Source organism: Salmo trutta, chromosome 16, assembly GCF_901001165.1.
Source record: "Salmo trutta chromosome 16, fSalTru1.1, whole genome shotgun sequence".
NCBI lineage: Eukaryota > Metazoa > Chordata > Actinopteri > Salmoniformes > Salmonidae > Salmo > Salmo trutta.
The window spans coordinates 5,092,008-5,105,365 of record NC_042972.1 but is presented as its reverse complement, the minus strand read 5'-3'; the positions used below and the strand labels follow the sequence as shown (position 1 = coordinate 5,105,365).

Below are 13,358 nucleotides of genomic sequence, written 5' to 3'. Positions count from 1 at the left end.
CTAAACCACCACTATGACCAACTGAACCATGCTCTAACTAACCAACTAAACCACCACTATGACCAACTGAACCATGTTCTAACTAACCAACTAAACCACCAGTATGACCAACTGAACCATGCTCTAACTAACCAACTAAACCACCACTATGACCAACTGAACCATGCTCCAACTAACCAACTAAACCACCAGTATGACCAACTGAACCATGTTCTAACTAAACAACTAAACCACCACTATGACCAACTGAACCATGCTCTAACTAACCAACTAACTAACCAACTAAACCACAACTATGACCAACTGAACCATGCTCTAACTAACCAACTAAACCACCACTATAACCAACTGAACCATGCTCTAACTAACCAACTAAACCACCACTATGACCAACTGAACCATGCTCTAACTAACCAACTAACTAACCTACTAAACCACCAGTATGACCAACTGAAAAATGCTCTAACTAACCTACTAAACCACCACTATGACCAACTGAACCATGCTCTAACTAACCTACTAAACCACCACTATGACCAACTGAACCATGCTCTAACTAACCAACTAAACCACCAGTATGACCAACTGAACCATGCTCTAACTAACCAACTAAACCACCAGTATGACCAACTGAACCATGCTCTAACTAACCAACTAAACCACCAGTATGACCAACTGAACCATGTTCTAACTAACCAACTAAACCACCACTATGACCAACTGAACCATGCTCTAACTAACCAACTAAACCACCAGTATAACCAACTGAACCATGCTCTAACTAATCAACTAAACCACCAGTATGACCAACTGAACCATGCTCTAACTAACCAACTAAACCACCAGTATGACCAACTGAACCATGCTCTAACTAACCAACTAAACCACCAGTATGACCAACTGAACCATGTTCTAACTAACCAACTAAACCACCACTATGACCAACTGAACCATGTTCTAACTAACCAACTAAACCACCACTATGACCAACTGAACCATGCTCTAACTAACCAACTAAACCACCAGTATGACCAACTGAACCATGCTCTAACTAACCAACTAACTAACCTACTAAACCACCACTATGACCAACTGAACCATGCTCTAACTAACCAAATAACTAACCAACTAAACCACCACTATGACCAACTGAACCATGCTCTAACTAACCTACTAAACCACCAGTATGACAAACTGAACCATGCTCTAACTAACCAACTAAACCACCAGTATGACCAACTGAACCATGCTCTAACTAACCAACTAAACCACCACTATGACCAACTGAACCATGCTCTAACTAACCAACTAAACCACCACTATGACCAACTGAACCATGCTCTAACTAACCAACTAACTAACCTACTAAACCACCACTATGACCAACTGAACCATGCTCTAACTAACCTACTAAACCACCACTATGGCCAACTGAACCATGCTCTAACTAACCAACTAAACCACCAGTATGACCAACTGAACCATGCTCTAACTAACCAACTAAACCACCACTATGACCAACTGAACCATGCTCTAACTAACCAACTAAACCACCACTATGACCAACTGAACCATGTTCTAACTAACCAACTAAACCACCAGTATGACCAACTGAACCATGCTCTAACTAACCAACGAACTAATCTACTAAACCACCACTATGACCAACTGAACCATGTTCTAACTAACCAACTAACTAACCAACTAAACCACCAGTATGACCAACTGAACCATGCTCTAACTAACCAACTAAACCACCACTATGACCAACTGAACCATGCTCTAACTAACCAACTAAACCACCACTATGACCAACTGAACCATGCTCTAACTAACCAACTATACCACCAGTATGACCAACTGAACCATGGTCTAACTAACCAACTAAACCACCACTATGACCAACTGAACCATGCTCTAACTAACCAACTAAACCACCACTATGACCAACTTAACCATGTTCTAACTAACCAACTAACTAACCAACTAAACCACCACTATGACCAACTGAACCATGCTCTAACTAACCAACTAAACCACCACTATGACCAACTGAACCATGTTCTAACTAACCAACTAACTAACCAACTAAACCACCACTATGACCAACTGAACCATGTTCTAACTAACCAACTAAACCACCACTATGACCAACTGAACCATGCTCTAACTAACCAACTAAACTACCACTATGACCAACTGAACCGTGCTCTAACTAACCAACTAAACTACCACTATGACCAACTGAACCGTGCTCTAACTAACCAACTAAACCACCACTATGACCAACTGAACCATGCTCTAACTAACCAACTAACTAACCTACTAAACCACCAGTATGACCAACTGAACCATGCTCTAACTAACCAACTAAACCACCAGTATGACCAACTGAACCATGTTCTAACTAACCAACTAAACCACCAGTATGACCAACTGAACCATGCTCTAACTAACCTACTAAACCAGCAGTATGACAAACTGAACCATGCTCTAACTAACCAACTAAACCACCACTATGACCAACTGAACCATGCTCTAACTAACCAACTAAACCACCACTATGACCAACTGAACCATGCTCTAACTAACCAACTAACTAACCTACTAAACCACCACTATGACCAACTGAACCATGCTCTAACTAACCAACTAAACCAGCACTATGACCAACTGAACCGTGCTCTAACTAACCAACTAACTAACCAACTAAACCACCACTATGACCAACTGAACCATGCTCTAACTAACCAACTAAACCACCACTATGACCAACTGAACCATGTTCTAACTAACCAACTAAACCACCAGTATGACCAACTGAACCATGCTCTAACTAACCTACTAAACCACCAGTATGACAAACTGAACCATGCTCTAACTATCCAACTAAACCACCAGTATGACCAACTGAACCATGCTCTAACTAACCAACTAACTAACCTACTAAACCACCACTATGACCAACTGAACCATGCTCTAACTAACCAACTAAACCAGCACTATGACCAACTGAACCATGCTCTAACTAACCTACTAAACCACCACCATGACCAACTGAACCATGCTCTAACTAACCAACTAAACCACCAGTATGACCAACTGAACCATGTTCTAACTAACCAACTAAACCACCACTATGACCAACTGAACCATGCTCTAACTAACCAACTAAACCACCACTATGACCAACTGAACCATGTTCTAACTAACCAACTAACTAACCTACTAAACCACCACTATGACCAACTGAACCATGTTCTAACTAACCAACTAAACCACCACTATGACCAACTGAACCATGTTCTAACTAACCAACTAACTAACCAACTAAACCACCACTATGACCAACTGAACCATGCTCTAACTAACCAACTAAACCACCACTACGACCAACTAAACCATGCTCTAACTAACCAACTAAACCACCAGTATGACCAACTGAACCATGCTCTAACTAACCAACTAAACCACCACTATGACCAACTGAACCATGCTCTAACTAACCAACTAAACCACCACTATGACCAACTGAACCATGCTCTAACTAACCAACTAAACCACCACTATGACCAACTGAACCATGCTCTAACTAACCTACTAAACCACCACTATGACCAACTGAACCATGCTCTAACTAACCAACTAAACCACCACTATGACCAACTGAACCATGTTCTAACTAACCAACTAACTAACCTACTAAACCAGCAGTTTGACTTAATTAAATCTGGGAATATCTGGGAATATGACTTAATAAATATATAGTGTCACATCAATCTTTAATCTGTGATTAGTCACAGAAACAGACATGGTTTGGTGAATCAGGATGGCGGTGTAAAAATCTGTCATTCTGCTACCTGAACATGGCAGTTAACCCACTGTTCCTAGGCCGTCATTGTAAATAAGAATTTGTTCTTAACTGACCTGCCTAGTTAAATAAAGGTAAAACATTTAAAAAAACAGAATTGCAGTGTTGAATTCAATGGGGGCTATTGTGTTGAGTGTGTGAGTGACGTAAATGCATGCTTGTGTGAATGTTTACATTCTATCTTCTAGAAGCACAACGAGCTGTTTGCTGCTTTCCCATCTGCATCACCTTGACGGTGGTTTGACCTTTTTCATACAGCACTAGCTTCCTAGGCCTTCCTCCAATAACTGTCCCTAATAGCTTAGATGGGGGGGGGAGGGAGAGAGAGAGAGAGAGAGAGAGACAGAGTGAGAGAGAGACAGAGTTGAGAGAGAGACAGAGAGAGAGAGAGAGAGAGAGACAGAGAGACAGAGTGAGAGAGACAGAGTGAGAGAGAGACAGAGAGAGTGAGAGAGAGACAGAGAGAGAGTGAGAGAGAGACAGAGAGAGAGAGAGACAGAGAGAGAGAGAGAGAGAGAGGACACCAAGCCACTGAAGCCAGATGTGCCCATGTTTTATTTCCATGGCAACCCATACTGCCGCTGGCCATGTTTAGGAGGAATCCTATAAATCAAATGGTCCATGACAACACTCTGCACTGACGGTTGTTGACTGTGTCAACAAAACAAGGAAGGTGTGAGAAGGGAAATGGGTGAGACGAAAACTAAGAGGATAAATGGATCTATAGTAAATCAAATTTCACCTTACAGTGAAACGCTTACTTTCAAAGCCCTTAAACAATGTAGTTTTAAGAAAAATAAGTGTTAAGAAAGTATTTACTGAAGTAAAACAAATAAGACCGAGGCAGAATCAGTCATAGAACCCATTGCCCTTTATGGTTGTGAGGTCCTAATAAATAATGCATGAAGAATCAGGCCGATGAGGTGGAAACTGAGCTGCACTTCCTGACCTCCTGACAAATGTCTGACCGTATTAGAGACACATATTTCCCTCAGATTACACCAGATACTCAAAGAATTAGAAAACAAATCCAATTTTGATAAACTCCCATATCTAGTGGGTGAAATACCACAGTGTGACATCACAGCAGCAAGATTTGTGACCTGTTGCCACAAGAAAAGGGCAACCAGTGAAGAACAAACACCATTGTAAATACAGCCCATATTTATGTTTATTTATTTTCCCTTTGTACTTTAACCATTTGTACATCTTTACAACACTGTATATAGACATAATATGACATTTGTAATGTGTTTATTCTTTTGGAACGTCTGTGAGTATAATGTTTACTGTTTACTGTTCATTTTCTATTGTTTATTATCTATTTCACTTGCTTTGGCAATGTAGAAATATGTTTCCCATGCCAATAAAGCCCCTTAAATTGAACTGAATTGACGGAGACAGGATCAGGGACAGGGTCAGAGACAGGGCCAGAGACATGGTCAGGGTCAGGGACAGAGACAGAGACATGGTCAGGGACAGGGTCAGAGACAGGGCCAGAGACATGGTCAGGGTCAGGGACAGAGACAGAGACATGGTCAGGGACAGAGACAGAGACATGGTCAGGGACAGAGTCAGAGACATGGTCAGTGAGAGAGACAGAGACAGGGTCAGGGACAGAGACAGGGACAGGGTCAGGGACAGAGACAGAGTCAGAGACATGGTCAGGGACAGAGACATGGTCAGGGACAGAGACAGAGTCAGAGACATGGTCAGGGAGAGAGACAGAGACAGGGTCAGGGACAGAGACAGGGACAGGGACAGAGACAGAGTCAGAGACATGGTCAGGGACAGAGACATGGTCAGGGACAGAGACATGGTCAGGGACAGAGACAGAGTCAGAGACATGGTCAGGGTCAGGGACAGGGTCAGGGACAGAGACAGAGACAGGGTCAGGGATAGAGACAAGGTCAGGGACAGAGACAGGGTCAGAGACAGAGACAAGGTCAGGGACAGAGACAGGGTCAGGGACAGAGACAAGGTCAGGGACAGAGACGTTATTTCAGTACCTTATCTAGTTTAGCTTCGATCTCCACCACATCCGTCTCCACCTCATTGATGCCCGCCCTGCAGAAACACAAGACAAACAGACAGGTCAGCATCATACAGATCTATGATCAGGGAAGAGATAGTGATGGAGACGAGAGAAGAGGAGAGGAGAGGAGAGGAGAGGAGAGGAGAGGAGAGGAGAGGAGAGGAGAGATGGAGAGGAGAGAAGAGGAGAGGAGAGGAGAGAAGAGGAGAGATGGAGAGGAGAGGAGAGGAGATGGAGAGGAGAGGAGAGAAGAGGAGAGGAGAGATGGAGAGAAGAGGAGGGGTGGAGAGAAGAGAAGAGGAGAGGTGAAGAGGAGAGGAGAGAAGAGAAGAGGAGAGGAGAGGAGAGGAGAGGAGAGGAGAGAAGAGGAGGGGAGAGGAGAGAAGAGGAGAGGAGAGGAGAGGAGAGAAGAGGAGAGGAGGGGAGAGGAGAGAAGAGGAGAGGAGAGGAGAGAAGAGGAGAGATGGAGAGGAGAGGAGATGGAGAGGAGAGGAGAGAAGAGGAGAGGAGAGATGGAGAGAAGAGGAGGGGTGGAGAGAAGAGAAGAGGAGAGGTGAAGAGGAGAGGAGAGAAGAGGAGAGGAGAGGAGAGAAGAGGAGGGGTGGAGAGAAGAGGAGAGGAGAGAAGAGGAGAGGAGAGAAGAGGAGGAGAGAGGTGAAGAGGAGAGAAGAGGAGAGGAGAGGAGAGAAGAGGAGAGAAGAGGAGGAGAGAGGTGAAGAGGAGAGGAGAGGAGAGGAGAGGAGAGGAGACGAGAGGAGAGGGGGAGTAGCACAGAGGGAAAGCCAGATTCACGATCGACACTCAAATCCCTGTGTCACATATCTAATGAGGATTAGTAGAACAGCTGAATCAATGCAGGGTATTCACAGTATAGCATGTCATAACCAACAATCAATATGGGTTTATTGTCCAAGCAGGAACGCAACAGCCTGACTGACACGACTCCCACAGAGTTAGTGGTTCGGCCATACTAGGCACGCCATGGATGCTCACATCACTACACACTGTTGCACAGTTAAACAATGAATAAAGAAATTGTACATGAGAGGATGTGCTAAATAACTATTTTAGAACGGTTGTGCTGCGGTCGCCGGTACGAGGTTGTGCTGCGGTCGCCGGTACGAGGTTGTGCCGCGGTCGCCGGTACGAGGTTGTGCCGCGGTCGCCGGTACGAGGTTGTGCTGCGGTCGCCGGTACGAGGTTGTGGTTGTGCTGCGGTCGCCGGTACGAGGTTGTGCCGCGGTCGCCGGTACGAGGTTGTGCCGCGGTCGCCGGTACGAGGTTGTGCCGCGGTCGCCGGTACGAGGTTGTGCTGCGGTCGCCGGTACGAGGTTGTGGTTGTGCTGCGGTCGCCGATACGAGGTTGTGCCGCGGTCGCCGGTACGAGGTTGTGCCACGGTCGCCGGTACGAGGTTGTGCCGCGGTCGCAGGTACGAGGTTGTGGTTGTGCTGCGTCACCGGTACGAAGTTGTGCTGCGGTCGCCGGTACGAGGTTGTGCCGCGGTCGCCGGTACGAGGTTGTGGTTGTGCTGCGTCACCGGTACGAGGTTGTGCTGCGGTCGCCGGTACGAGGTTGTGCCGCGGTCGCAGGTACGAGGCGGAGTACCGTAGATCAGAACAGTCGTGCTAAAAAAAAGTTGCATTGCAACAACCTCCGAGTTTTCTACAACGGGTTACCAATGAAATAAAAAATATTATTTTTTATCCCTCAACAAAAATATAGGCCTAGTCCCGACACATCTACTATGGTTGCAAACAAGCCGGCTGGCCGTCCATTCTATCGATTAAGTCCTGAAGCCTTTTTGTTCTATATCTATAGACGTGACCCAGTCGTGAAGTCTTTTTGTTCTATATCTATAAACGTGACCCAGTCGTAAAGTCTTTTTGTTTTATATCTATAGACGTGACCCAGTCCTGAAGTCTTTTTGTTCTATATCTATAGACGTGACCCAGTCCTGAAGTCTTTTTGTTCTATATCTATAAACGTGACCCAGTCGTGAAGTCTTTTTGTTCTATATCTATAAACGTGACCCAGTCGTGAAGTCTTTTTGTTCTATATCTATAGACGTGACCCAGTCCTGAAGTCTATTTGTTCTATATCTATAGACGTGACCCAGTCGTGAAGTCTTTTTGTTCTATATCTATACACGTGACCCAGTCCTGAAGTCTTTTTGTTCTATATCTATAGACGTGACCCAGACGTTTGTTCTGAATGTTCTGTTAAACGCTTTTATCCCTTGCTTGCTACTTAGCCAACTATGGCTAACACAGTTACGTCAAACTGTGCAGCTAGAATAACAGCAAAGTAGCTGCATTTCATGTCATTTGACCTGTTTTTCTACTGACATTTCTTTGTATATAGCCACAAAAGTTATGCTGATTCAATATTTCGACGGGCTGAGAACAGACGTCCGTCTCGTCCCGACACGTTTATTCTCAATAGGACAGTGGAGATCAAATTTCAATATTTAAAACAATGTTGCAAAGACGGCAACGTTTGTACAAAAACCCCCCCGTTGTTGAAAAAAACAAATGTTTGGCTAGACGCAAGGGGTAATAATGTGTAGATGCTTTTTACAGTGGAGATTGTCTGGCTGGGCTGGATGAGCAGGGATCTGTCAGACGGAACAGAAAATAAAAATGACCTTTTTTTTTTTTACATCACAGGCTTATATAGTATGGCTTAGAACGCAGCTTAAACCAATCACAATGCTTGTTTTGACCAACCCGTTGTAGATTCTTTAGTACTGTTTCAGGAGAGATGTCTGTTGTTGAGATGTTATGATTACAGACATATAGGCTAAAGCAAGGTGGGGGGGGACGGGGACGTGATTGGTCGGTCTAATGCCCCCTGGCTGTCTGTAGGACACACTGACTGAATTTGTTCTGTTTGTGTGTCTGTGTGTGTGTGTGTGTGTGTGTGTGTGTGTGTGTGTGTGTGTGTGTGTGTGTGTGTGTGTGTGTGTGTGATGCCACTTAGAGAAGCATGCTGAGGCCTGAGGGACCCCCTCAACGGCCCACATGTAGGGGGTTACCATGACAACTGACCCCTTTGTGTGTGTGTGTGTGTGTGTGTGTGTGTGTGTGTGTGTGTTATATTTGGGTCTAATGGAATAGTAAACCATAAAGGGGGAGAGAAGGCAGTCAGGGGGCATTCACCATCTACCACCCAATACACACACAGCTACAGGTAATGTATAACCAGCTACAGGTAATATATGGCCAGCTACAGGTAACGTATAACCAGCTACAGGTAATATATGGCCAGCTACAGGTAATGTATAACCAGCTACAGGTAATGTATGGCCAGCTACAGGTAATGTATAACCAGCTACAGGTAATGTATGGCCAACTACAGCTAATGTATAGCCAGCTACAGGTAATGTATGGCCAGCTACAGGTAATGTATGGCCAGCTACAGGTAATGTATGGCCAGCTACAGTTAATGTATGGCCAGCTACAGGTAATGTATGGCCAGCTACAGGTAATGTATGGCCAACTACAGGTAATGTATAGCCAGCTACAGGTAATGTATGGCCAGCTACAGGTAATGTATAACCAGCTACAGTTAATGTATGGCCAGCTACAGTTAATGTATGGCCAGCTACAGGTAATGTATAACCAGCTACAGGTAATGTATAACCAGCTACAGGTAATGTATAACCAGCTACAGGTAATGTATGGCCATCTACAGTTAATGTATGGCCAGCTACAGGTAATGTATGGCCAGCTACAGGTAATGTATGGCCAGCTACAGGTAATGTATAACCAGCTACAGGTAATGTATAACCAGCTACAGGTAATGTATAACCAGCTACAGGTAATGTATGGCCAGCTACAGGTAATGTATGGCCAGCTACAGTTAATGTATAGCCAGCTACAGGTAATGTATAGCCAGCTACAGGAAATGTATAATCAGCAACAGTTAATGTAAGGCCAGCTACAGTTAATGTATGGCCAGCTACAGGTAATGTATGGCCAGCTACAGGTAATGTATGGCCAGCTACAGGTAATGTATGGCCAGCTACAGGTAATGTATAACCGGCTACAGTTAATGTATGGCCAGCTACAGGTAATGTATAACCGGCTACAGTTAATATATGGCCAGCTACAGGTAATGTATGACCAGCTACAGGTAATGTATAACCAGCTACAGGTCATGTATAACCAGCTACAGGTAATGTATAACCAGCTACAGGTAATGTATGGCCAGCTACAGGTAATGTATGGCCAGCTACAGGTAATATATGGCCAGCTACAGGTAATGTATGGCCAGCTACAGGTAATGTATGGCCAGCTACAGGTAATGTATGGCCAACTACAGGTAATGTACAGCCAGCTACAGGTAATGTATAACCAGCTACAGTTAATGTATGGCCAGCTACAGGTAATGTATGGCCAGCTACAGGTATTGTATGGCCAGCTACAGGTAATGTACAGCCAGCTACAGGTAATGTATAACCAGCTACAGTTAATGTATGGCCAGCTACAGGTAATGTATGGCCAGCTACAGGAAATGTATGGCCAGCTACAGTTAATGTATAGCCAGCTACAGGTAATGTATAGCCAGCTACAGGAAATGTATAATCAGCTACAGTTAATGTAAGGCCAGCTACAGTTAATGTATGGCCAGCTACAGGTAATGTATGGCCAGCTACAGGTAATGTATGGCCAGCTACAGGTAATGTATAACCAGCTACAGGTAATGTATAACCAGCTACAGGTAATGTATAACCAGCAACAGGTAATGTATAACCAGCTACAGGTAATGTACGGCCAGCTATGAAAGATGAAACACAACTGTCCAAGTACAGTACAGTATATAGCCTAGAGTCATGTGGCTGAAACTACAGTGGTAGAGTAGAGATGGGGGTAGAGATGAAACACTGGTGGGGGTAGAGATGAAACACTGGTGGGGGTAGAGATGAAGGACACTGGTGGGGGTAGAGGTGTAGGACACTGGTGGGGGTAGAGGTGTAGGACACTGGTGGGGGTGGAGATGTAGGACACTGGTGGGGGTAGAGGTGTAGGACACTGGTGGGGGTGGAGATGTAGGACACTGGTGGGGGTAGAGGTGTAGGACACTGGTGAGGGTAGAGATGTAGGACACTGGTGGGGGTAGAGATGTAGGACACTGGTGGGGGTAGAGATGTAGGACACTGGTGAGGGTAGAGATGTAGGACACTGGTGGGGGTAGAGATGTAGGACACTGGTGGGGGTAGAGATGAAGGAAACTGGTGGGGGTGGAGATGTAGGACACTGGTGGGGGTAGAGGTGTAGGACACTGGTGGGGGTAGAGGTGTAGGACACTGGTGGGGGTAGAGATGTAGGACACTGGTGAGGGTATAGATGAACCCACTGGTGGGAGTAGAGATGTAGGACACTGGTGGGGGTAGAGATGTAGGACACTGGTGGGGGTAGAGATGTAGGACACTGGTGGGGGTAGAGATGTAGGAAACTGGTGGGAGTAGAGATGTAGGACACTGGTGGGGGTAGAGATGTAGGACACTGGTGGGGGTAGAGATGTAGGACACTGGTGAGGGTAGAGATGAACCCACTGGTGGGAGTAGAGATGTAGGACACTGGTGGGGGTAGAGATGTAGGACACTGGTGAGGGTAGAGATGAACCCACTGGTGGGGGTAGAGGTGTAGGACACTGGTGGGGGTAGAGATGAACCCACTGGTGGGGGTAGAGATGAAGGACACTGGTGGGAGTAGAGATGTAGGACACTGGTGGGGGTAGAGATGTAGGACACTGGTGGGGGTAGAGATGTAGGACACTGGTGGGGGTAGAGATGTAGGACACTGGTGGGAGTAGAGATGTAGGACACTGGTGGGGGTAGAGATGTAGGACACTGGTGGGAGTAGAGATGTAGGACACTGGTGGGGGTAGAGATGTAGGACACTGGTGGGAGTAGAGATGTAGGACACTGGTGGGGGTGGAGATGTAGGACACTGGTGGGGGTAGAGATGTAGGAAACTGGTGGGGGTGGAGATGAAGGAAACTGGTGGGGGTAGAGATGTAGGACACTGGTGGGGGTAGATATGAAGCACACTGGTGGGGGTAGAGGTGTAGGACACTGGTGACACACTGAGCGTAAATATATATATATTGATTGCAATTGTTCCCGAATGAGTGAGCGTTCATGTGCAAAGGATTAGCATTTCAATGGTTATAACTATCAACTGTGTAGTGTCTCTTATCTTTCGCGCCCTTCTCAGTCCCTCTGTCTACCAAGCGTCATATCGGTTTAGCCCACTAGGGCACATTCCCCTATCATTTCTTTGTAACCATATCTACTTGTTTGTTTATGCATTTCTGTGAGTACTTAGTAAATAAATGATTTTAAGACAATTGATGTATGGATGATTCATAGTGAAGACTGGGTTAGTGCAGATAACCAACAATTTATGACGTTTAGAATGAGACTAATGTGAGGTAAAGAATAATTCATTATTAAAGTGATCAGATATTAAAAGTTGAGTGAACGTTCACATTACCATGGCAATCCAGCATCAGTTGATAGAACATTCTACATTACCATGGCAATCCAGCATCAGTTGATAGAACATTCTACATTACCATGGCAATCCAGCATCAGTAGATAGACCATTCTACATTACCATGGCAATCCAGCATCAGTTGATAGAACATTCTACATTACCATGGAAATTATTGCATCACAATACCAGGCAGCCATTCCTAGTCAAAGTGGACCCATGAGTTTACCAGTCAAAGTGTAACCATGAGTTTACCAGTCAAAGTGTAACCATGAGTTTACCAGTCAAAGTGTAACCATGAGTTTACCAGTCAAAGTGTAACCATGAGTTTACCAGTCAAAGTGTAATCATGAGTTTACCACTCAAAGTTTACCCATGAGTTTATGGTCGGAACACCCACAGATTGTTTCCGTGGCGAGAGAGAACTTCACACCTGTGTTCTAGAACACACACATCAGTCGTCTCCCGGGAGATGGTGACCTCACAATCACAACGCCAAGCTCACACTCTTTACTTCTCTTCCAAACAGCTGACTAACCTCTGTGACTCATCCAATACACAAAATACAATGTCCTTCTATTGAAGGGAATTTCTTTAAACATCTAATAACAGATTGCATCACACAATGTGGTAGGTCCGGTAAAACTCGGGCCTCCTGAGTGGCGCAGCGGTCTAAGGCACTAGAGGCGTCACTGGGGGGCTTTACTTGAACACATTCCCAGAATTCCACAGTTCACATTTAGGCCTCCTCTCTATCCACTACATCCCATTTCAATCTCTGCTCCTCTCCCTCCTCCTGTTAATGGTTGACATCAATCACTCTAACACTGTGCATAAACAAAGTAAGTGCTGTTCTGTCTGTAGTGTAGCATCTATTAACACAGTAATAACAAGAGAGAAAGAGAGGGGGAGAGAGAGAGGGGGGGAGAGAGAGAGACGGGGAGAGAGAGG

The 13,358-nt window shown here is 45.2% G+C and overlaps 1 protein-coding gene across 15 annotated transcripts in view; it reads right to left on the bottom strand.

Moving 5' to 3' along the window:
• Window positions 1-13,358, bottom strand: part of LOC115149987 (arf-GAP with coiled-coil, ANK repeat and PH domain-containing protein 3) — a 160,264-nt gene that overhangs the window by 97,510 nt on the left and 49,396 nt on the right. For all 15 annotated transcript variants that reach the window (XM_029692831.1, XM_029692835.1, XM_029692836.1 and 12 more), the window contains exon 2: window positions 5,881-5,938. In XM_029692831.1, coding sequence (XP_029548691.1) covers window positions 5,881-5,938 — 58 coding nt within the window. The remainder of the gene's footprint in view (window positions 1-5,880; window positions 5,939-13,358) is intronic.